This window comes from Natrix helvetica, assembly GCF_964273705.1.
Source record: "Natrix helvetica genome assembly, chromosome: 7".
NCBI classification, from domain to species: Eukaryota; Metazoa; Chordata; class Lepidosauria; order Squamata; family Natricidae; genus Natrix; species Natrix helvetica.
Window position 1 is genome coordinate 27,275,789 of NC_138558.1, and position 26,421 is coordinate 27,302,209.

Below are 26,421 nucleotides of genomic sequence, written 5' to 3' on the forward strand. Positions count from 1 at the left end.
CTTGTATTTCAGATGATTTGTCTTTATGAAACAGCAACCTAATCTGTGTCATATGCTGCTTCCAATCCTGTCTAAACAAGTGTGTAATTCCCCTTCTTGAAATTATGTAGCAATAGATAAAATATTCCAAGTGAATACAAACAAATGCAAAGGCAAATTCAGACTCGTCAATTTTTACATATTCATAAGGCAACCAAGCCTAAAACTAGAAGGGAAAATACCTCATCCAGACTATAATTTCCCTAAAAGAATATGCTATCTTGAATAGTATTTGCACCCTAAACTTAGTTAAAGGTAAAGGTTCCCCTCGCACATATGTGCTAGTCGTTCCCGACTGTAGGGGGTGGTGTTCATTTCCGTTTCAAAGCCAAAGAGCCAGCACTGTCCGAAGAGGTCTCCATGGTCATCTCCGTGGCTGGCATGACTAAACACCGAAGGCACATGGAACGCTGCAAAGGTGGTCCCTATTTTTACTACTTGCATTTTTACATGCTTTCAAACTGCTAGGTTGGCAGAAGCTGGGGCAAGTAACAGGAGCTCACTCTGTTACATGGCACTAGGGATTTGAACCGCCGAACTGCCAACCTTTCTGATTGACAAGCTCAGAGTCTTAGCCACTGAGCCAACGTATCCCTCAAACCCTAAGCTTAAACACCTCTTAAATTTTCTTTCTGTTTTCAGTTATATCCTGCCAGGGACTCTTCCACAAGAAGTGGTTTGCAAGAAGCAGGAACATTGGATAATCCAAGATGGCTATTCCTTATGATCAAAAGACAGGCATTGGGCACTCTTCCCTTGGGCATCTCTTATCTAGTTTCAGAATAGCTTAAATGCTGAATGTACAATGGTCAATTTATCACTTAAACTTATTAATTTTTTTCAAGGCAATTCTTTCCACCAAGGGTCTTAACTAGAATGCCAACCAAAATGCTAAGCAAAATTACAGTGGAAGAATGGAAACATATAGCACAAATCCCATAAATGGGAACTTTATTAAACTAGCAAGATAAACTCAGAAATGTATAAATGGTCCATTAAATACATCCAGTTCATTTGTACATATACTTTTATATAGAAATTTACTTACAGTTTCCAAACAAGTAACATTTACATTATTTTCTCTTTTTAAGATCACTACCATCAAAAGGTAATAAAAATCCACCACCTGCTTTTGCAGATGAGTATAAAATGAATGTAAGTAAAGCCAAAGGGACAGATTACTGCATTTTATCTATGGAGGAGGAAGGAGAACTCAAGAACCTGCTAAAATCAAAAGCAGTGATACCATTCAAAGAGCATTTACCATAAGGAAGTTTGGCCAGACATGCTACTGAAGTGATGGCTCAACTATACACTTGATGGCATTTTGGCAAACAAGCTGGGGAGAAAAAAATAATTCAGTCACAGAAAAACACAATCTCATCAGCTGAAATTGCAAAATTATTCATTTCAATCGTTCAGTGTCTGGGAAAATTACATAGGACTGATGTACATATAGGAGAAAGAGTGGGAATGTTAAAAATGCTAAAAACATGGCTTGATAACTAACATTACTTGCCCAAATATTAATAATTATTTGCGTTTTCACAATATTTCATCAATGAATAAAATGGCAGCTGCTTAAATGAAGAGGCTGAACAGCCACTTTCCCTATAAACCTCACCGCCCAATATTTATTTGGAAAGGGACCAAGGAGAATGCAAAATATACATTAACAGGTTTTTCCTCATTCTCTGTATCTTAGCCTGACCTGGTGTTGTCTCTCATGCAGTGAACTATTTCTCTAACAATAACATACTAACACACACACACACACACACCTATAAGTGAAGTTTAAAAAGGAATGTTAAAACCCACACTTGAGGCAAAAGAGCCTTTTGTCATACTTAAAAGAAAATTTGCACATTTCAAGCCTACTTGTTTTTTGTTTTTTTAAAAGAAAGTGGCATCAGGAAACCGAAGGATTTTCCTAACTGGAGCAGCAATTCAAGTAAGTGGCATAGTTAAAAATCAATGGAAACCAGAACTGGTAGGAAAAGTGCTCTGCAAAAGATTACATCCCTTGCAGGTTTCAAGCTGCAGCATTTGTGATAGGTATCATAAATATGGCACTTATGTATACCTAAAGCTGGCAAGTTTGCACATGACGGAGACAAGCCAAATCAACCATAAACATTTCTCTAACTACTACTTGTGGTTTCTGAGCACCATGGCTTCCAGCTAACCAACTAATTTCAACACCAATCATTCCTTTTTAGTATTCTATTTGTACATGCAAGGCAGCTCTGCTACAGTCACGGATAATAAAAATTCTGCCCAGCAGAGTTTTCCCTCCTTTCAAAAGACACACACACACACACAACCGAAGACATGCTGTACATTCTTTAGATGAAGTTATGTGAAGTTGTGAAGTCACAACCCTTCCAAAGCCAGCAGTGTTCCATTTTTATCGCTTAGTAGGCCAGAAATTCCATGTGTCCAATTGCCAGCAATGGACTCTGCAATAGACACCATTATTCTTGAACTCAAGTGTTTAAAATGACCTATGTGTATTTTTCGTACTTTTTGCAAAAAAAAAAAAAAAAGTTTCAGGACTGCATTCTCAGAAAAGCAGTGACAATACAACAACTGGCCATAATTCTAATTCTGAATTCCCTGCCTTTCATTGCATGAAAGAATTTGTTAGCATAACCGTCCCCAACTTTGCAATATTTTTTACGTGTAATTAACTCTAGTTCATCTCATCTCAAGCCAGCTAACTTGGAGATGAGGTCTTGTCAGGCAGAACACTGAGGAAATCAGTTTTAGCATGCTAAATTCCTGAAGAGCTACTATCTCCCTATGACGAGGGATCTTAGTTACAGCTAATCCATCACAGTAGTTTTGAAATACATTCAATTCAGGCATCCCTCAGGATTCGCACAAGGTACCTTAGTTTCTACCGAATAACAAAATACAGCATGATTGTTTAGAATCTTTTCATAACAAAAATAGTTAGCATTGAGAAACTTGGTTTTCACATTCCATATTGCCAAACGATACAAATGCGTTTATGCTTTAGAAGTGATTGAATAGTTTCCCAATTGTAGTTTGACTCCCATCTTTGAATTTAAAGGATCCTGATTTTTCCATTATTTGTTCCCTCGGCGCAGGGTCTGCTTTAACACTAAGAAGGTCACTGTTGTCAGTGTTTCTTTTGATAATTTTAGCACTGTTGGCTCTTTTCAGTGTGCTCCCACCGTTTTCCTTTGGGTTAAAATCATCAGAGGCGGCTGTTACTTTCATTCGAGGTAGCCTTTGAGACAAAGACCTTGTGAGAGGTGGGGCTCTGGAAGGAGAGGGCAAATCCACCTTTGCGCATTTTGACGAAGAGGCCACTGTGTTTCTTGCAAAACTCGGAACAGGAGCTGGTGCCTTGGGAGCTGTGGCAGATGTGCTTTTGTTAGCATCCACAGGGCCCTGAGATTTGTTCAAAGAACGGCACATTTTTGTTTCATCAGTTTTGGACTTGGGAACATATCTGACTGGTTTGCAGCTGGGCTTTTTGAAAGAGCCTTTATGCTGAAGCTGCTCCTTCTCACAATGGCCACTGCTTGAAGGTGAAGTTCCATGCTGAAATTTTGGCTCTTCTACTGATACACTCTGCCGATAGGGAGGTTTTGGCGCTGCGTCTACAATACCCCGGATGGAGTTACGACGCGACAGACGTGCTTCAGCTACAGCCGTGTCTCGAGATGCAGGCTTAGCCTCTGGTTTTTTGGGGCAACTAGGAGATGCTGGTTTAGTGGACCTAGAAATGGGTACAACTTTTCTCATGCTTGCATTTTCTGATGAATTCAGAGTTCTCACAGGTCTGGGATGATTTGGAGAGGCAGTGCTGGATTTTGTGGTACCTGAAGTTTTGTCTTTCAAGGAATTTCTCTTTGGTCCTACTGTGTCTTTGCTCCTTATTGATTTCTCCTTTGGAAAACTAGACTTATTGCTGCAGTCAGATTTATCATTAGAAAAGATGGCATTATCACCAGTTTGCAGTTCATTCATGTAAGAGGAGTTAGCACCATTTTTGTTATCCATTTTATTGCCACCTAGCTTCGAACTTTGATCTTCTGAGAGATCAAGTGTCAATGAACATTCAAAATCTGATTCAAAGAAAACTGGTCCTTGAGTTTTAGTTCCTGAAATGCTACCATCTGAAGAGATGGGGCTATCGCTATCAGGTTCCAGTGCTTCATTAACGTAACTCATCGTTTTGGCAGAATGTTCAATTGTGTAATGAGTCTTTTCTCTATTGGATGGATCTCCTGTAATGCCAGGAGAGTGTAATGGACCATCTTGAGCATCTAAGCCTTGCATTCCAGCCACAAAATGAACTGGAGACGAATCCTCTACATCATTTGTTTCATGAGAGTCAAACTTATGCAGTCTTGGAATATGTTCATGTTCTTCCACTGATAGATCCCAAGGAACTGCATCCCCGGATTCTACACAAGGCACATTGAACCCATACTTGTCATTATTTGACCTCTCTTGATTGCTATAGAGGTTATCATGGGCAGCATCTTCTACATGTTGAGCCTGAGATGGGAAAAACTGGTAACTGCGGACCTTGTTTTTGGAAACTTGGTCTAAGTGCAAATGGGTGAAACTGACATCCTCAGGCTCCTTATTTTCTGACCATGCTACACTTGGCCTTGTTGGACAAGGATGTTCACGAGGGAGGCTGTTAAACTTGTTCAGATCTTCTCCTTTTGAGGTACCCAGGAAAGTAAAGAGTTCTCTTTCTGCAGTCACGCCCAAGGAATGTCGAGAGCGTCTTGTGCTGGTATTTCTGTAAGAAGGACTTTGGGGTCTTTGTTGCAAAAAGGGTAAAAACTCTTCAAGTCCGCGCTTTGTTAGTGCACCAACATCATTTTCACTACTGCTCCTGCCAAAAGCACTGATATCCGCAGCAACCCACGACCGGCGTTTGTCCTCCAGCTCTTTAAGTCGCTGTAGCTGCTGAAGTTGTTGAACCTCTCTTTCTTTGTTTTCCTGTTCAGAAAATACATATTTATAATCATGGAATTAATTACTTATTTACATTACATTTTCCCTTATATTAATCCTCTTTACCTGTACCCCATCTTTAGTCTTGATTTTTTTAAAAAAAACAAAGTAGCACTGTAATAATTTTCCGTCAGAATACGAAATGGAGTAATAAATATTTTGTGAATGCCTCATTGCAAATACGTAGGCCTAACTGCAAGTGGGTTATTATATGCTCCTCAAATTTTATTCCATTATGCTCAAACATTCTTTAAACATTCAACTCAGTCATAATATTGTCCAGAATTCTAAAGTTGTCATTTAATGTATTAGGAAAACATAAGCAAACCAGTCAAAACAAACAGTAAAATTCATGTCCAGATTTGAATATGTTTTCTATGAATGTGAGCACATTTTAAATGCAAGGTAGGATAATGAACCATGCTTCAGTATACTTAGCATTATTCCCATATTGTTTTCTTTTATAAAGCATTTAAATGCTTTTAATGTGGTACGGCAATGTGATTCTTGCCTTTTTTAAAAAATCTGGGTTTTCTGTGCCATAAAAACACTGCAATGAAAACCATTACTTGCAAGTAAAACAATGCTCATCCACCAGTCTATACTTTACACAAACCAGATTGGAAAGAATTGATAATTCTCATGTACCTGCAGGTTTGGTAGTAGTCATCTGGGCATTCACACATGTGATTACATATTTGCACATTGAAAATCTTCTACAGCTTATAAAAACGCCTGATATAAGTTTTATTCCACACATATAATTCCCATTGAACCCCTTCAGATTCTAAGACTGAAACAGAAGATCTGAGAGATCTTTTGAAACCAAGTCAGCTGGAGGATGAAATGTATGAATGCACATATAACCATTTGAAGAACTGTAATTCTTCATCATTACAGAGACATAGGCAAGTGCCTTACTTGAAAGGGAGTTTGGTTGCCATAAGGTAAATGAAGAGAGGGCTGCTTTCAAGAGACTGTTACCCTTGAGATAAAAGATGCAACCTATAATACTGGATAATGAAGGAGAATAAGCCCATATATCCATGTACCATAAAGGAAACACCCTAGAAGAATGCTTCTGATGTTGACATTGCTGTTAAGAAACAATTTTGGATAGTTGGTTGTGATTACCATTTGGAAAATAATGAGGCAAAAGTTCAGAGTTTTTTAGACAAGGGCCATTAAAAGGTGTGAGAACATTTCCAGTATAAGCGTGACAGACCTCTGATGAATAAAATTATGTTTCCAAAGGAGATTAGAGTTTCGTAAAAGGCAGACAGTGTTATGTCTAATTTAACCAAAAAGCAGAAGTTTAATTTGGAAGGAATGAAATAAATGGATTAAGGACTGATTGTTCAATATAACAAATGTGAAATAAGATAAACTGGTAGCTATATGATCAGAGGGTTCTGACACTATCACTGAGAATGAAAAAGCAGCTCCATGTCAGAAGAAGAAGGATAGCTGGAAGATAGAACAGTGGTGGGCTGCAGGCGGTACGCCCCGGTATGGGCATACCGGAGTCTCCCCGAGCGCCAGGTACCGTTCCGGTATGGTGCTCTGGAGGGCCCCCCTGCCCCCCTGAGCTCCTTACTTGTCCTTTAAAGCCTTCGGCGCTTCCACACACGGCCTGCGTGACGCTCCGCCGAACAACTGGAGTGTCGCGGGAGCTTGTGGAGGCGTCACTGGCAGGTACGACGCATGCACGTGCATACGTGTGTGCGCACGCTGCACACATTCATGTGAGTGATGCCAGGCCCGTTCCAACCAATACAGTTGGAACGGGATCCGGAACCCACCACTGGGATAGAACTATGCTAAGCTGTTCACCAAGCATTAAAATTTGGGAGTTTAAAAAAAAAGGTAACTACCTCATTACTAATTTTTAAAAAACAGCAACCAAGTATATATTTTACTGATGGAAAAGCCAAACTGTTGTTTTACTTTGGGAAGAAAAGCCAAGGTATCCCATTTATTTTTTTATTTTTTTATTTATTTCTTAGATTTTTAGACCGCCCCTTCTCCATGCTATTGTAAAGGGTTCATCTCCTGTCTATGAATGTTGTCTACAAAAATTCCCAGGAAACCCTGGTGGAAATGTTACAAGATGGCAGTAGAACTTGTTCAGATTGTTGAGATTCACCACAGTGGGATTGCAAAAGTAAATCCTCTAAACTGAAAAGAGGAGGAAATAAAATCTGGTAGAAGACTTGGCCTTGACGGTGAATTACAGGCCAGGGCAGTTTGGCAGATGGAGCTACTCTTAAAAGGTGACAAGAAACAATGGGGTGAACTAAGATTGTCAGAATCACTAAAGTGTGGCAAGAATTTATTTTGACTTGCTGGTTTTTGCCAGGACTCTATTTCTCAACATGAGAAATATCAGAAACATATAATATGGATCTGGTCTTGTCAGGTGGGTGGAAAATATTGAAATGGAATTAGTGATGTGTCGCAGAATATCTGTAGCATCAGGTTTTGTGCTATCTTGATTGTTTTTGTACAGGACTGCTACAGAAGTGTCTCATATAATCTACAAAGTGTGGCTGTAGAGGACAGAAGGTCCTTGAAGGAAAAGGAAGAAGGCCTAATTAATGAAAAACTGAGGTAAATAGGGTATAAGCCCCTTCTCCAAGACAATGTTTGAGAAAACATTTCAGACAAGCCCTGAAGGTAAGCTGAGGTAGCAGGATCATCAGTGCAGTCAATTAGAAGAGAACATTTAACTGTAAGCTGCTCAGAGTCATAAGGACCTGGGTAGCCCATAAACTGAATAAATACATCATTCCTGCAGTGCTGACAGGACCCTAAAGCCAAAGGCTGAATATCCACATCAATAAAAGACAGCCAGTCTTCCTGTATCCATGAGAGTTGAGATCATGAGTAGCAATGAAACAAAGTAAATAAAATAAAATTATAATTTAAACAAGTCTGAGGGAACAAGCTCAGAGGTGAATGTATTACTGCTCTGGAGGTCAAGATTAAACAAATAGTGTTCAGCAGGAACTATGCCCAGGCCACATGACAAACGTTTTGCAGGGTTGCCACCAAACAAAGGTCTATAAATTTTAGAATGTTCAAATACCTGCCCAGGTATTAGCAAGTGTTTAGCTATTATCAGCAATATATATAAAATAATATATTTTAATACATTTTCTGTATTTTTTGGTGTATAAGACGTGCTCCCCCCCACCAAAAAGTGGTTCGAAACGTCTGTGTGACTTATAGAGCCCTGTCCACCCTCTGCCTCTCAGCAATTTGCCTCTTTGCAACAAAAAGCAAACAGCCTGGTCAGCTTCAGCACAGCCTGATTTAGCACAACCAGCTGATTGGTGGTTGGATCTGCCTCCCGGAATGCCGCTGATCAGCTGTTTAGGCTGTGGGGATCACCACCCATTGCTGCTGCCTATTGTCACCTCTGCCTCCATACGCCCCATTTTTGGCCTCTGTGTGTCCCATTTTTGCCCTCCATGCGTCCCATTTTCAGTCCATTCCAGGTGGCAGGGATAGGCGCCACCGCCGCCTGGAATGAGCCAAAAATGGGGCACGGGGAGGCCAAAAATGGGGCACACAGAGGCGGCGATATTGATAGGTGGTATTGTGAGAGGCCGATCCAACCGCCAATCAGCTGCTCATGCTAAATTAGGCTGTGCTGAAGGTGACCAGGCTGTTTGCTGTTCGCTGCAAGGAACAAATTGCTGGGAGGCAGGGGCAGATTTTTTTTCTTGTTTTCCTCCCCAAAAGCTAGGTGCATCTTATAGTCCTGAATGTCTTATAGTCTGAAAAATATGGTATATGCTTGGCTTTCAAGCAATGCCTCTGAATTCACATCTCACATCTCAGTGATTGGAGGTCATGGGAATCTAGATGGGGGGAAACAGGCTCAAGTTCAACCCCAGGAAAACTGAGTGAATGATGAATTTAGGAACACTTGTAAATAATTTCTAATTCTGGATGGGAATATACTGCCCTAGACAGATACAAACTGCAATTTGGAGGTTTCCTTAAAAATGGCTCGTGATTGAAGAATAGGCAATAGCTGTAATCGTGAAAACCTTTGTATAGATTTATTTTGTATGCCAGTTGTGCCCATTCCTGGGCCACAACGTCTTACTCAAGTCAATGTGTCCATAGAGCAACAAAGATGATTAGGGATCATCATTGATTATTAGATTATAAAACATATTAATGAAAAGAAGGACTAGGGGAGACATGATAGCAGTGTTCCAATATCTCAGGGATTGCCACAAAGAAGAGGGAGTCAAACTATTCTCCAAGGCACCTGAGGGTAGAACAAGAAGCAATGGGTGGAAACTAATCAAGGAGAGAAGCAACTTAGAACTGAGGAGAAACTTCCTGACAGTTAGAACAATTAATCAGTGGAACAGCTTGCCTCCAGAAGTTGTGAATGTTCCAACACTGGAAGGTTTTAAGAAGAGATTGGACAACCATTTGTCTGAAATTAGGGCTTCCTGCCTGAACAGAGGGTTGGACTAAAGGACCTCCAAGGTCTCTTCCAACTCTGTTATTCTATTTCATTCTAACTAACATGTAACAAAAATCAATTGTAATAATAGAGCTAACATTCAAGCATGTCTTCAGGGTTGCTACTATATAGAAATAATCTATAGGAAAATAGAAGTAGAATTAGTTCTACATCTTAGTTGCTTAGAATAGCAAAATAGTATCCAAAGTCCCTTCTAACTCTCTATTGCAGGGGTGTCAAACTGAAGGCCGGGGGCCCGGATCCTGCCTGGGGTACTTAGATCTGGCCTGCAGGGCCCCCCTGCAAACTGTGAAGAATTGGGCCATGGTGCTTCTGCCAATGAAAACGGAGCTCCGTTTTCACTGGCAGAGGGTTGCAGGAGGCCCTGGCAGTTGAAAACGGAGACCGGGAGCATGTTTTCACTGGTTTTCACTGGTAGAGCACTCAGGCCACCACACGAGTGATGTCGAGCTGGTCACACCCACAGAACCCTGATGCAGCCCTCAATGAAATTGAGTTTGACACCTCTATTCCATTCCACTCCACTCCACATAATACTCAATGATCTTATCATATATTCCCAGCATGTGTTTGAAGGCGTTGATTGTGACCTATAGCGCCTTTCTCCCATTACTTCTGCCTGTCTGATAAGATTTGATAGGGTTGGCATGCTCCAGATCCCATCATGTAAGAGTCCCATCTTGCTTTGTTTACTGCTGCACTTACTGCAAGGTACTGCTTCACCCAAAGCATCCAGATGGCCAATATCCTACCTCCCTTTTGGAAAGCCACTTCCAGGAACCAGGTAGGGAGTTTTTGTGATTGAATAACAGAATTATAAGGGACTTTGGAGGAAACCCTAGTTCTAATCAGGAGAGGGCAGGCAAACACAGGCGAGAGAACAGAGACCATGGCTCCTTGGTAACTCCAAAGGGTGTCATACATCATTTGATTCAAAGGATCACCTGAGATCACCTAGTAATAAAACAGTGTTATCACTTAAGGCCAAAAGATATTTCTGGAGTTTTGGAGTTGTTGTTACCTTAACAGCTTTGTTGAATCTTAAACAAAAATCTCGAAAGATCTGAAAGCACTCTTCCAGTTTCATGGTTTCTTTGTCTTCGCACAAAAAGTCTATAAGGGCGTGTGCTTCTTTCATCAGCTCTCGTTTCCAATGGTCGAGTTCTTTTAATTCTTTAACAGCAAACTTTAAATAAAAGCAAAATACATTAACGGTTATTTCTTACATGCTATGCATGCAGTTGCTAATTTCAGAACCAGTGAAATCCAGAGTGTCATCTGTAGCAAAAGACTATAGACTTCAGCACTGGCACAACAGTTGCTGTGCTCACCTTGGTCTACATATAACTTTTTATCCTTCCAGTCAAACAGGTTTTGCAAGTTGTTGTTGTTGTTTGTTTAAAAAAAAGTATGGCACAAACCTGCGATACAAGTTTATACAAAACAGTAGTAGAACGAGTGGGCACTTCATGAACAATAATATCATTATGCCACCAGCATTCAACATTCAGAAATTAATCAAACTTATTATAACTCTCTTCACAAAACACAGATTCCCAAAGAGCTGCCTTCCCCTTAGTTCAGTGAAATGATAAAGAGGAGAGAAAATCCCTAACCACTGAGATGAGCAACAAACCCCTGAAATAATCAATAAATATATTGTATCTTGCCATATAAATATTTTTTTATTAAAAGCACTAGTCTTCTGTTACAGAATATTTCTCTATGAAAGGAATAGAATATAGTACATTATTTTCCAGGAAAATATTTCATTTTATCTACATTTATGCAGAAGATATCCAACCATGAAATCTCATCTGAAATTATCCCTGAAGAGTATAAAGAGAGAACATCCTCCTATATGTATCAAGAGCTTCAGCATCTGTTCTTATGATTACTATAGCCCTTTGCAACACTGGGTTTCAAACTCAGATCCAATTTAACAGACAACCAGTAATAGATATTTGATTAAGGTAAGGTAAAGGTTCCCCTCGCACATATGTGCTAGTCGTTCCTGACTCTAGGGGGCGGTGCTCATCTCTGTTTCAAAGCTGAAGAGCCAGCGCTGTCCGAAGACGTCTCCGTGGTTATGCGGCCGGCATGACTAAAGACCGAAGGTGCACGGAACACTGTTACCTTCCCATCAAAGGTGGTCCCTACTTTTCTACTTGCATTTTTTACATGCTTTCGAACTGCTAGGTTGGCAGAAACTGGGACAGGTAATGGGGGCTCACTCCATTACGCGGCACTAGGGATTCAAACCGCCAAACTGCCAACCTTTCGGCTCAACAAGCTCAAGATCTTAGCCACTGAGTAAGATGCTGCAATCATGCATTTCAAGAAAATTAAACTGGAACTTTTCCAATTTCTTTTATTATTTTTTTCTTTTTAAAAAACTTTTAACAGAAACAAAGAACTTCCAGTCCATTCTGAACTTCAATTCGTTCCCTAAAAGAGCATTAAAAAAAAAAAGTGCTGTCAGTGCCAGAGGTATATTAAGCTTTATTTTCCTGATGACTTTGCTTACAAAATGAAAGGGAAAGCCTGAAGGTTAAAAGGCATGGAAATATATAAATGCTGTTCTAAGAAAGGTAGATTATCTTAAAGTCATCAGTTATCCAAAAATGAAAAAAAGCTATTTCACTCAGCAAAGCAGTTATGAAGATAACCTAAAGAAGGAGTATGAAAAATTGGCTCCACCTTTCTTATAAGGTAGGTTGTTTCTGAGTCACAATGAGAGAAAAAATTTAAGTCAGGTTATTCATTTTTAGTAAAGATTATATTAGATGCATTTTTAAAATAAAGGGAGACCCAAATCTGTAATTAGTCTAATTAAAATTAATATGAAAATTATATGTCTGTTGTCTCAAATTTTAGGCTTCACTATTAGCATTTTAAAAGGCGGTATTACCATCTTTAATATTGCAGTCTAGGCCTCTTTTTAACATCATGTATTTTTCTTCTAGGTCAAGGCTATTTATTTTTGTATGCAAAAACTCATCTTTTCAGTACTAAACAATAAATAGTGTATTCTGAAAGTCCTTGAATACACTTGCAAATTTTAAGAAAGATACAAAGTCGGCTGGAAAAGAATAATGTAACCCATAAATTTGCTTTGAATGTTATCTAGAATCAACATTTTCTATTGTTCAAGTCTCACATGTAATCAATCTCTTTTATTGTTTGATCGCTTGCTTTCTGACCTATTACATATACTGAACATACAGTATGCTTGGTCTCTTTCTCTACTTTATAAAGAGACTTTGCCTGAATTACTTAGTGATTCACACTTCTGTGTGGGGAAAAGTCTCTTCAATTCAGGGATCAAGTTCATGTCAAACTCAGAATGCCAACAAAAGATTAACAAGGACATTAGGAAAACTTAAACATTTCTCAATACTGAATAGGTGATACAAAATCATTTGTAGTAGTAACTATTACCAATGAAGTACAGGAGTACGTAATGACAGTTGGCACCTGTCATCAATGTAAACTATGATACCTAATACGGTATTCAAAGGCTAAACAATAAATAGTCAATTTAGATAGATTTGACACATGCATCTTTTCTGTGCTTCATATAATTGCATTTGTTGGTTATAATGTTCAGATATAGATGGTAACGCCTACTTAAAGCTTTTGTCTTAAGATCTCATGTGTTGTGGGAGCTTCATCACTTGAGACTTTCAAGAAGAGATTGGACTGCCATTTGTCAGACATGGTCTAGGGTCTCCTGCTTGAGTGGAGGGTTGGACTAGATGACCTATAAGGTCTCTTCCAACTCTGTTAATCTATTAAATCTGGTGATATTATGGTTTAGTGATATTATAGTTGGGGACCCAATTTTGTGACCATTTTTACTGCAGTTAAGTGAATCCAGCTTTCCCAATTGACCGCTTTTTAGAAAGGGAAGCAAGGAAGGTTGCAAAGCATTAATTTGATAAAACCAAACTTCGCTCGAAATGATTTCCCATTTATCCACTCTATAATGATAAGTATTGCCAACTTTTTAAAATTTTAACTTTCTCATATAATTTAGAATACTTTTAGAATCTTTATTTAGTGTGCATATTTAATGTGTTATGTGAAACTAATTTAATGTAAACACCACCCAAGATGTGAATATAGGCCTCTTATTGGACCTACACAACAATGGGTGTTTCAATTAACTAGAGGTGGTCTTCTACTTATGACCATTCATGAATGACAATTCAAATAATGACAACCTCAGAAAAGGTTAGTTATGACCTGTTTTCAGTTACAACTGTTGCATAACCCCCATAGTCACAATTTGAGTGCCTGGCAAGTGGTTCACATTTATGATGATTGCAACGTCTTGTGTGCATGTGGTCGTGGTTTTGCAACCTTCCCTGAGTCCCTTTGCCAAGAAGCAAAGTCAAGAAAGCTAATTAACAACTACAGAAAAATGGTCATATAATTATGTCCCTAACTATAATATCACTAGATATCATAGGATCTTAATTAAGACAAAGGCTCTAAGTAGGTATTACCTTATATATCTGAGCATTGTAAGCAACAAATGCAATTATATGAAGGACAGAAAGGACACATAAGAGTCAAACCTATCCAATGTAAATGCTAATAGTTTTAGTAGCTATTACCCATAAAACAGCAAAACAAAGCATTCATAAAATGCTATTCATAAAAAGTTATAGACTAAAATCAGTGCGTCATTCTCCTAGAAGTAAATTAATTCTTTATCTCAGAAAGCTTCATTCTATAAGACTAATCTGAGAAGCATGATGTCAATTGTAAAAATACTTGAGTTTATAAAATCCAGTAGGACATCAAACTGAGTGAGTATATTAATGAATATTAGAAAACACAACATCTTATCTGAGATACATTAGGGTAGCATGCCTCTAATTACTAATTTACAAAACCAATAAGATGGTAATTCCTGTTGTTCAACAGTTCTGTCCCTTTCTATACAAATAATGAATAAAATACTAAACAGACTTTTAAAAACCAGGATGTTTAAAATAGTCTATAATGGAAGAACTTTTAACAAATAAAACCTGGGATTGTGGGAAAGAATGCTTTGATCATCAGTATAAAGGCAAACAGATAGGTTCAATTGCCTTAAGCATTATACTACTTGGCTTTCATCAAATCGAAACAGTGGTGCAATTAAATGTTTCTATTGAGTTTCAGAAAACATCAGCTCAAAGCTACTGAAAAAAGCACAAACGTCAGCTTCCATACTGAAGTGGTAATATTTGTTAAGAAAAGAAGCCTTTTAAAAGCATTATTTTTTCCGCAAGCAGAGGAAAGTAGGTGGGCAGGAAATACCATTGATCAATCAGTTAGCACTGCTTAAATAATAGGCAATTGACACAACCATTTCACACAAATTAAGAAAGCATACCCTTGCAGGACAACAATGAACATTTAAGTTGCTTTGACTGTGAAAAACAACCTCTTAAAATGCCTACAGAATTTTAGCAAGATTATCACTGAAAAGGGTTTTTAAGAGAAACAAGGGGTTTATTATCTGTTAAGCACACCAGCTGAATTTAAATTATGCCGCTCAATGTATATGTCTAAAGAACAGACATATCAAGCATCTGTAACAAACCTGAAGAAATCCTTCCATCTGCCGAAAGAGTTCTGTGTCCCGGCGAATACTATCCTTTAGAGATTTGGTCTTTGATGACAGGGAGTGAAGTTCAGTTTCAATATTTTCTAGGGATATCCTGCAGAAAAAACAGTAATTTCAATTTACTTTGGAAAAGAGCATTTCCCCATTGAAATGTGAACAACTTAAAAACACACTATTTGCTAATAGCACACATTAGTGAACAGACAGAATCTAATTAAGCAAATCATCAGTCAACATTAAGTTGCACCATGACGTTCACAACACAAGTCAATGTATTTGCATTAATGCAGTATGAGTGTTCTGATTCTTAAGTGGAAGGATACAGTGATGGCAAGCTGTTAAATAATATGATTGTTACGCTAAACCTAACTTTAATCAGTCCATCCAATTGGTTAATAAGTATAACCCAGTAAGCTTTAGTAAGCTAACTGCCAAAAAAAGCCCCTTTAAAAAGAGCTGCATTCAACCTCTTAAACAGGAAAGCTGCAGATATCATTCTTTTTGCTGTGAAAATGAAAACGGTCTATAGTAAATATTTCCTTAGATCTCAAATTTTCATGCCCAAACTCTGCATACCAATTTAAATGCTCCGTGAAGAAAATAAGCCAATGTTTACAGTTTTCTTACTTACCTTGCTGCCTCATGAACATGGTGCAATTTTTCTGAAAAGGTTAGAAGAACTTTATCTTTCTTTTGGGCTTCCTGAAACAGACAAAAAACCCAGTAACATTTCATTCCATTCAACAGCAACCAATGTGGATGTTTCGCCACAGCAGTTAAGAGGTTTCCTGCTTTAAACCTGTGGACTGTGGTTTCCAAAACCTCATTTAAGAAAACTGATAAGGTTCAATCTTAATTGTGGACATTTTTAGAAAGACTGAGTATAGTCTACCACTGAATGCAATCATTTTGCAGAAAGGAAGACCATTAGATAAAGGCCGCATACTAATGCCTTTTCTGAAAATGAAAACAATTAATCCTGTATTTGGATTTACGACCACAATTGAGCCTAAGATTTCTGTTGCTAAGATAGTTGTTAAGTGAATTTTACCCCATTTTAAGACCTGTCTTGCAAGAGTTGTTAAGTGAATCACTGCAGCTGTTACAATTGTTAAAGTGAACCTGGCTTCCCCATTGATTTTGCTTATCAGAAGGTTGCAAAAGATGATCACATGCCCCCCCGGACATTACAACCGTCATAAGTATGAGTCAGTTGCCAGGCATCTGAATTTTGATCGTGTGACTATGAGATTGCTGCAATGATCATAAGAATGAAAAACATAATAAGCCGCCATTGTAATTTTAAATGGTCACTAAATGAACTATTGTAAGTTGAGGACTGTCTTTATAACATTTCCTGCTTAATCTCTTTTTTTGTCCTCCTTCTGGACATTTCAAATTAGCTGTTAAACCAGCGTGCAGGGAAATATTAACAAAATCACTAAAACGAATGCTAAATTTTAGATTCTCAGGAGCACATAGCAAACTGAGCAAAGATTAGGAAAAACAATTTGCTCCTCAATTCTGCACCCTCTATCTGTCCCATAATATCCTACCCATCACCTATTCCTTCTGCTTAGATGTCTATAGTCTGTTATCTCAGAAAAAGCAATTTACATACCAAAGCAACAAAATGAAGCAGATTCATCCCAGGCTTGTTTGCTTTTGTATCTGCCAACTTGAGTAATGAGGATAGCTTGAAGCCAACTGCATTGCCAGCGAAGCCTCCCTATGCAGAGGAGAGGAAGGGGAGGCAGAAGAGATATGGGAGGTCAATCCACAATGCTTGAAATTCTTTGCCCTACTCGCCATCTGCAAAGAGGCTAATCCACTTACTGCATTCATAATATTCCCAGCCTGAAGCACCAAGTGCAATATGGCATGCAACTCTTCACAGCACATCAGCTCTAGAAAAAGACACAAGAAGTATTATTCAATGGCATTTGTTTAGCTATGCTAAAAGTAAAAGTTTGGAGCTTAATTTAGGGTGGGGATAAAAATCTAATTCTTGGGCAAAAATAAATGTAATAAGCAAATAATTTTTTTTAGCTGGAGCTAAGGAAAACCTTATCAGTTGCCTTCTTTGGTCGATCCTTGGCTTATAGTTTTTCTTCAGAGTTTCTTCTGAAGTCTGAGGCTGTACTCTATTAGATGGGCTTCTGCACAGCAGACAAGAAAAGCAAAATATGTAGGATCCATCTTCTTTGCTACAGCTTATGCCATTTAATAGGTTTCTCTAAATATGAGACTTTGGGGGGTGGGGGTATTGGAAGGTTCTATGGAAATGAAATGGGTAACTCATCTTCATTTTGATATTTTATTTGATACTGTGACCACAGTATTCTTTTAAACCAGTTGTGGTGGTTGGGAGTGGGAAGCACTATGCTCCAGTGGTTCATCTCCTTCAACATCTCCTTGGTTGATGATGGAAAGAAGGGAGATACACATTCATGGACCCTCATGTCAGGATGACTCAATGTTCTCCTCTCTCCTTTTCAACATTTACATGAAATTATTGGGTGAAGTCTTCCACCAGTCCAGGGTGTGGTATCATTAGTATGTATGGTAACAATACCCAGTTCTACATCTCAACTCCCGAATAGCAGAGGTGAAGCATTTAATACCTTGACCCAATGCCAGAAGCTGTTAAGGTCTGTATGGAGTGGAACAGATTTCAGTTCCGTCCTAACAGGGCTGAGTAGCTGTGGTTATTTGGACCCCCTCCCCCCCCAGGTCAAGGATATTAACATCTTTGGGTCTTGGATGGTGCTTCAGTTCCCCACTCAATATTGGTGTGCAACTCAGAGGTCCTGCCTGAACATTTACTGCTCAAAGAACAAGTGGCAGCTGTGGTCAGGAGGCCCTCTAAAACAGTTGATACCTTTCCTCAATCAGGAGAACCATCAGAAAATCATTCATACCATGGTCATTTCCCATGCCTGGATTATTGCAGTGTACTCTATATGAGGCTGCCCTTAAAGATCAGACAGAAGCATCAAAATGCAGTGGTGCAAGCAGTGCCCTTCAATGTGCCCATGTGTTGTCACTGTTATATAAGCTGCATTTGCTTGTGGTTGGCTTCTAAGAGCGATTCAAGGTGCTGGCTGTTACCTATAAAGCCTTGTATGCATATGGCCTAGGTACCTGACAGACTGCCTATCTCCAATTGTTTCTGCCTGGCCAGTACATTCCCATCAGAGTGGGTGGACCCCAGGTCTCCTGTATTAAGTATTTCCATCTTGTAGATCCCAGGAAGCATACCTTCTCTCTTGCAGTCTCCACCCTCTGGAACATCCCTCTTCCAGAAATTAGGATGCCACCCTCTCATATGAGGTTCCAAAAAGCCTTAAAAACCTGGCTTTGGTTCCAGAGCTCAGGTGATGCTTTTGTTAGGAAGAATATTTTAATCTGGACTGACTGTTAATTTAATGTTCTTGCTTTATTTTTAGTATTTTTAGTAGTCCACTGCAGATGGGTGCTAATACATTTTTAAAAGATAATAAATTTAAGTAATTATAATTTTGCACCCTTTTCTTTGGGACCACCTATATATGTTTCCACGGTAGTCATAAAATGGGGCAAGACAGTTGCTCAAAGACCCTGGTCTCATGCAAAGAAGGGCTTTAAAGGTGATAACAACACCTTGAATTGAGCTAAACTAAAAATCCTAAACTGTCACAATTTGATAATCCACACCAAAGGAGGAAGGTTCAGCTAAGTGTAGCAAGTTGCACCAGTTCATTTACATGAACACAGCCACTGTTTCATCTTTGTGGAGTGCTTTTCATCTGTGGCATGGATTAAAAGATTTTGGCAGAACTTGAAATGTAACTACCTACAATGCAAATCAAAGTGACTGGAAATTATAAAAGGAAGTGAAATATGGGCCATGTGTTGGAAACCTGAAAGAAAATCCAGTGACGTGCAGTGAGGTTTATGGCTGGTGAGACACTGACCCAGTGGTGGGTTTCAAATTTTTTTAGACTTGTGGACTTCAACTCCCAGAATTCCACAGCCAGGCATGCTCAGTTCCGATTTAAAGCGACAGCATTTGTTTTTCTCTTTTGCGAAAGAAGTTTACTTCTTTCTTTTTCTTCTCCCTTCCCCTCCTTCCTCCCTCTCTCCCTCCCTCCCCCTTCTCTCAAACACTCACACACACACACATACACACACACAGAAGTTGGATTGGACTACACACACTTTCCCCCAGCCCCGGAAGGATCCAGCCCAGCTTCACTGATTACAGGTTTGAAAAGGCAACGTGGCTCTGCCTGCAATCAAATCCTAACCCTTCCCTCCAGCCTTTGCCCAAAGCCCCGCACCAGGAGGATGAAGTTTGAATTCCTCTCCCTCCCTCCGATCCACACGTACCTTTTCCAGCTGTTTCAGAGAGGATTTCAACTCTGCTCTTGCCTCGGGTCCTCTGAAGAAGCCCCGCTCAAACGAGCGCCCTCTACTATGAGGCAGGAGAACTGCGTGCCTCACTTACGTCAGGAATTTTTAGGCTTTTAACCCTTGCTTAACTCTGCTCAAGTGATCATAAAACGCCTAAAGTCAGACTAGATGAGGCATGCAGTTCTCCTGCCTCATGGTAGAGGGCGCTTTTTAGAGGCTTTTTTAAACAGTTAAGCAGAGTCATCCACAGTGAGGCAGCAACTAGATCAGGCTGACCTCAGCTCTCACCTTTTTCCTTTTACATTTTTTTTCTTTTCATGATGACAGTGGTGGGGCTGTGCCTCCCCTGCCTCACCTGATTGCACGTCACCGAGAAAATCTAATAACTAGAAAGTATCAGTTAGCGTATCTTACAAGACAAGGCCATTACATTTTACAAATCAGTCTTCAAGTTACAATAATATTGTGTTGTTCTGGTCATGAATAGGAGAAAATGTAAGACGTTTCCACTTCAAAAAATTCAGACTATTTGTACTGTATTCCTTCATAGTAATCCTATAAATTAGGCTAAAATGAATAATGGAAAAATGGAAGCATCAAAGTTTTGAATAATATGTACTAGTCCTTAAGCTTTGTAAACAAATATGCCATAATTAGAAATTCCAGACTGAATCAGTCTCAATTTGAGCAAATTCTCCTTTTAAGTAAATGTGTGGAAAACAACATCTAAAATATTATTTTCCTGGATTAAATATTTATTCCCCTATAATAATGTTCATCAATCTTCCATTTATGAAGGAATATGCAGAAGGAAAAATGAATTATGGCACACCATAGTCCTTTTAGTTCAGATGTCAAGAGGGCCAACTGCTAATGGGAAAGTTCTACTCTGAATAAAATTACGTATTTTATAGTCAGAGGACCAACATTGTGGAAATTGCCAGAGGCTGATTGAGGAACCCCTATGCATTTAGATGTTTCTGCATGGCTAATAGACAGACAGAATCATTCCTCCGGCCAATAAATGTCCAAGTAGCACAACAGATTTAAGCCAGGGTAAGCAATTATGCCAATCAGCAGCAGAGATAAGAGAAATGCAATATGATTAGATCTTAAGAATCAATGGGTTGATTTATATATTTTTCTAATTCATGCTGTGATTTATATGGTGCAAGATTTGGCAATCGCTGTGATATGCAAACTATAGTTTAGCTGTTTGGGACTCCAGCTTCTTTTAAGTTATTCACTATCAGCACTAGGAAGCCGTGTCATAAAGTTATTCAGTAAACCATGACTAAATGTACTGTAGGTTTAGTATTAGCCTAAAATCAGTGACTACCTATCTGCACAACGCAATGATTTTCATTCAATAAATTAATCACCATTACTCAGTCATAATAGCATTACGACAATGAATAATGCATAAAGGAAAAAAATGAATGCACATTTGTGCTGTTCCCAAGATTTAATAAGGTTATTAGAAAACTCACTGTTATGCAGAGTTTTGGAAAAGAAAAGTATGTGATGTTAAGAAAAGCAAAATCAGAATGCAGGAAAATAGAAAAGGGGGGAAATGATTCTATCAACTTCATAATACACCAAAAATTGTTATACACAAACATACACACTTGATAACATATGTCCATGGCGACACACACCCTTATGGAATGTGTCAGAGCTAGCTTCCTTCTTTAAATAGCTAATAGGTACCTGAAATTCCAGATCTCATCTCTCTAGTTAAGTTGATTAACCTGCTAAGAAAAACAAGATCCTAATGCATGCTGCAGCATGTTTAATTACCCTTTGTAGCCATTTTTATAATTGTCATGTTTTTCTGCAGTGAAGTACATGATGGAGAAAATTCTTTTTTTAACACCATTGCTTCAATGCGCAGGGAATAGCTGAAAATAAACAAAATAAATTTTAGAATTGCGATGCAAGAAATAGTGAATTTAGGGTGAATAACAAGAATTGAACATCTCCTTACTTTGGCACCTGGATTAGCATATACATAAATGAATCTGCTTGACAGAGTTTTGATAGATCGCCACTGAAATCCTTTAATTTTTTTACCTGGGGGAGGGAGGGTGGAATAAAGAAAATAAATAGATCAGAATCGAAGCAAAATGTTAAAAACAGTGAATTTAAGAGTCACCACAGTAAAAATAAAAATGTGAAGTTAATATGAAAATAGTATATGCGATTTAATATTTGGATTGGAAAATAGGTTATGAGATACTATTTAATATTTGGATTGGAAAATAGGTTATGAGATACTATTATCTAAACTTCTCGTCTATTATTAAGGGGGAAAGAATTGATACCAGGACTACACTTTTTGTCAAGAAGTTTCCAGGGCAGAAAAAAGAGGTGATGTGCCCGATTGTTGCTTCCCACATCTTGCCTTAACATCTAATCCCCGCTCAGGATGCTTTGTTTAATATTGTTGAAAAGGATGATAGCATTCACAAATGTTATCTGTGCTGAGTAAAATAACGTCCTCACTCTTATGTCTCCAAATCTATGAAAATATTGTGTAAAAAGTTCAAAACAAGCAACTGTCTTTCTAGGAAAAACACATTCTCCTTTTTACAATAAATAAATTAATTTGACTTCTTATAATCACTGAAAAAAATTCTGTTCAGTAAGCATCAGATATAGAGGTCTTCCAAATCTTTGCCCAAATGCAGAATAATGTACATACACCTGGAGGTTAGCAGCATTCAACGCTATGAAATAGCATGACAGCTTGCCAACTCATTAGCACATAAATAATTAAAAAAACAAGTTGTGTCTCATTTCTCTCTCTCTGTTTCTCCTTTAGGAGGGCAATTCTTGGCCTCTATTCAAATGAGATGTTTCTTTCATTAAGGATTTCTTTCCCTTGACATAGTTTAGAGCAGTGTTTCTCAAACTTGGCGACTTTAAGTCCTGTGGACTTCAACTCCCAGAATTCCCCAGCCAGCTATGCTGGCTGGGGGATTCTGGGAGTTGAAGTCCACAGGACTTAAAGTCGCCAAGTTTGAGAAACACTGGTTTAGAGTCTAAAGGTGGATTTATCATGAAGAGAAAACTATTTTTAAACTAAATAAAATTCCACAATTTGCAGGTGGCTTTGCCAATAGGTATTGCTAGCCATTTAGGGGAAGATCTGTCATATACCACGGTATTTGCCTGAAAACTATTACAAATAATGGGATTTGTAATTCAAACATTTAAAGAGCATCAGATTGAAGAATACTATCTGGCTTAAAAGATATTTCTAAATTTACAGCACGTTTAAAAAAATCGGTAGCAATTAACAATTACTACGCCGCAGAGACAATAACAAAATCACTCCCACATACTATGCAAATGAATGCAAACATATTATGTGTAAGTATTTATGAGACTCATCCGAATACACAGATTCTCTACATACATGGCACTGTAAAAAACAAAGCACTTGCTAAAAACAAGGTTATCATTTTTGTGAAGTAAAATTACGATCGCAACAGACAACAGTGATGAGAGGAAGTTTGCGAACCTTTCTATCATCTCTGTCACCGGTTACAGTTGGAGGTATTTTGATCCATTCCTCTCTACAGAACTGCTTTAACTCATTAAGTTAAAGTAAGATTGTCTTACATGAATCTCTCTCTTTGGATCATGCCACAATGTATGTCAGGGGTGTTAAACTCACGGCCTCGGGGCCGAATCTGACCCACAGGATATTTAGATCTAGCCCACTGGGCCAGCCTGGCAGCAGTGAAGGACCGGTCCACAGTGCTTCTGCCAGCGAAAACAGGCTCCCGAGCTCCATTTTCGGCTGCCATGGCCTCCTGCAACCCTCTGTCAGTGAAAACGCCCGCTGCTTTCCTGAGCTTGGGAGTCTGTTTTCATTGGCAGAGCACTTGGGCCAACACAGGCAGCCCCAACAGGACTGATGTCAAGCGGGCCACACACCCCAAGCCCCCCCCCCCGGAGGTCAAACACAACCTTGATTCAGCCCTCAATGAAATCTAGTTTAACACCCCTAATGCATGTATTTCATTTGGGTCAAGATCAGAGATTTGGTTCAGACATTTCAAAAGGAGACATTTATTCTGTTCCATCCACTGTGTAATAAGATTTACTTGGGTGTTCAGGACTGCTGTCATTTTATATGACCTACATTCATTTAATCTTCAGCTCACTAATCTAGACGCTCCCTTGTAGAATTTGCTACTACCTCAAAGACTGTGAGCCATTTAAGTTCCAAACAATCCAAACCACTCCCAACTCCAATGCTTCACAGATGAGGTGAGTTCTTTAGTTGGAAACCAGCATTTATTTATTTATTTCCAAATATAATATGTTTTCATTAGTGTCAAAACATTTCACTTTCATCTCATCTGGAACAGAGTGTTGTTCCAAAGGCCAGCTGGTCTCTAGTAAGTTTAAAATGTGTAACAACATGCTTTCTGGACAATAGTAGTCAGTGTCTACACAACAGTGAGTGTTATGCTCACCATTGCAATGTTTTCCTTGTGGCCATAAATATTATATAATATAGAAGTATCCTACAGAGCTTATGACCTCAGGATTATTTAGAGTATTGAACTTGGTGTGATTTTGTTGGGAAAGATGTTGTATTTTGTCCATATATGTATTATTTTCCTGACAGTGGATTGATAGAAGTCTTGGATCAGTGATGCAATTCAGTCGGTTCTATGCAGTTTCGGTGAACTGGTAGTGGGGGCGGCAAAAACATCCTGTTTTTGATGCTCCGTGAATGCGCAGAAGGTCCTGCGCATGGGCGGAGGTGGTGCGTGGAAGCAAAGCCAGCATACACACTCACATTTACCAACTGGTAGTGAAGGTAAGTTTATTTCACCCCTGCCTTGATTGATCTATGACACTTGAATGATATCTCATTGAACAGAACAGTTGACTGAACTTACTGCCTTAAGAGAGCTGATTATCCTAGGGCGTCACATACATCTTTCAACAAAGCCTGAATCTGTCAATAAAGACATGACACACTACAATGTTTGAGTATTATTAATCCTCTCTTTATCTATTAATTGGGCTTAGATAAAGCGCTAATCAAATTGTAGGTCACAGTCCTGATAGATTATGGAGAGTTCCAAAAGATTCACAAACTATTTTTACCACAACATGTGCTTCCATAGCAAGAACATTTCAAAAGGTGTAAAACGCAGGTATGAAACAAAATATTATCATTTTTCATTCTATAGTTCCTTACACACAAACCAGTTTCACCATATACATTTTGTGCATGTAATGAAGATTTCTAAAGCTGTGAAATTTTGGTGTGTTTCAAGAAAAGGGAGAACTGTTTCAAGATGACCCTGCTACAGTCAAGCAAAAGCTTCAAGGGCATTAGTTACCTTTTGTTATTTGTTTAATTGCCTGTGTTTTGTTTCATGGATTTTGTTACTAAAGGGTGGTAGACAGGACTGTCTCTTTTATTATTTTCAGCAGTTGTTATGCCTCAGTTTTGTGCACAGCTCAGAGCCCACTGGAAATGAGTGGCCAATAAATTTAAAATAATTAAATACCCATATTTAATTGCCAATACAAAACATTCTTTATTCAAAAGTATGCATTTAATACTTTTAAAATATTTTCAAAGCTGCAGCAACATTGAAGCAGCACTTCTTTTCCTGCAAGTGTTTGAAGTCAAATCCATATTTGCTTTATAAAACTTCAGCAAAACACTGCAGCTATTCAAATGTGTTGCCTATATCACAAAACAAATTTGACCTTCATTTTTAGCTAGTGATACTTATATAGCATCTATTGTCATATAAAAATCCATATATTATTGAAACAGCATTGAAACCATCCACAGTTGCAATCGTATTATACATGTAATGTGTAAGTTAAGTCTTTGGAATATAGTAGATTCATCGTTAAAGATATGAACATACATGCAAGGTAGAATTTAATGATTTTCGATCAGGCATTTTTCTCTTTACTCAGAAATGTGCAATCCTACCCTTTTCTAACTTTTATTTTGCATGTTGTTTAGCATAGGAAGTATGACTGAAACATTAAATAGATCAGCCAGGAAGGTAGATAGTAGTCTAAAGGGAGGGGAAATTGTGAAAACAGACCACAGGCCCTTATTTAAATAATACATTATTATGTCACATTCAAAGAATTTCTATGTTCTGTCATTCAGTACAATATAATCTAACTTCTTTGTTTCACTAATACCCAGTATTACACGACTTATAATTTGACCGAAGAATAACTGTGGGAGTTTAGCAAGTTCAACTGATATGGTTGAATTCACATATCAGGAAAATCAAGGTTTGTTTTCACTAGGATTTGTGGGATAAATCCAATGACCAGATTCAAACATCATAATAACCATAAGTAAGAGATATATATTGCAAGTGTGATTTAGTATAATGCTTGAAATGAGAAATAGGACTTTTTGAGATTTCCTGGCTAATTCTAGTCAAACTTCTAATCATCTAATAATGCAAGACAGCTATTAAAAAAAAAGAGTGGGGTGAAACCAGGAATTGGTCAGACAATCCAGAACTACGCTCCTCATCTCCAAACCCAATTCTAGCTTACTTAGCAACCTTGTTGAAACAGGGCATGTCACTTAGCATGGTGTGTGAACAAAGCCATTGTATTTGACTTCTAAACATTCCCAGCTTTCTTCTATGCCAATTTCAGTACTCCTTAAAACGACTGGGAGATGAAGAGCCATTGAGTGCCCAATTCTCAACTTCACAGATCACTCATGAAAGGGACTTTGTTACTTGAGCAGACGCTGTACAGAACAGCCACTTGAAATAAGAGAATCAAGCTTTCTACTTAAACATAGGAAGCATTTCAAGGATTT

At 38.5% G+C, this 26,421-nt stretch overlaps 1 protein-coding gene across 2 annotated transcripts in view; it reads right to left on the reverse strand.

Annotated features, from left to right (window-relative positions):
• Positions 1-964: 964 nt before the first annotated feature.
• Positions 965-26,421, reverse strand: part of FHDC1 (FH2 domain containing 1) — a 51,962-nt gene continuing 26,505 nt past the window's right edge. For both annotated transcript variants that reach the window (XM_081959603.1, XM_081959604.1), the window contains exons 5-12: positions 21,562-21,647; positions 21,375-21,475; positions 17,016-17,086; positions 16,801-16,908; positions 15,811-15,881; positions 15,156-15,273; positions 10,578-10,742; positions 965-5,031 (exon numbers count right to left, since the gene is read on the reverse strand). In XM_081959603.1, the coding sequence (XP_081815729.1) occupies positions 3,058-5,031; positions 10,578-10,742; positions 15,156-15,273; positions 15,811-15,881; positions 16,801-16,908; positions 17,016-17,086; positions 21,375-21,475; positions 21,562-21,647 (2,694 nt within the window). In that variant the 3' untranslated portion in view covers positions 965-3,057. The remainder of the gene's footprint in view (positions 5,032-10,577; positions 10,743-15,155; positions 15,274-15,810; positions 15,882-16,800; positions 16,909-17,015; positions 17,087-21,374; positions 21,476-21,561; positions 21,648-26,421) is intronic.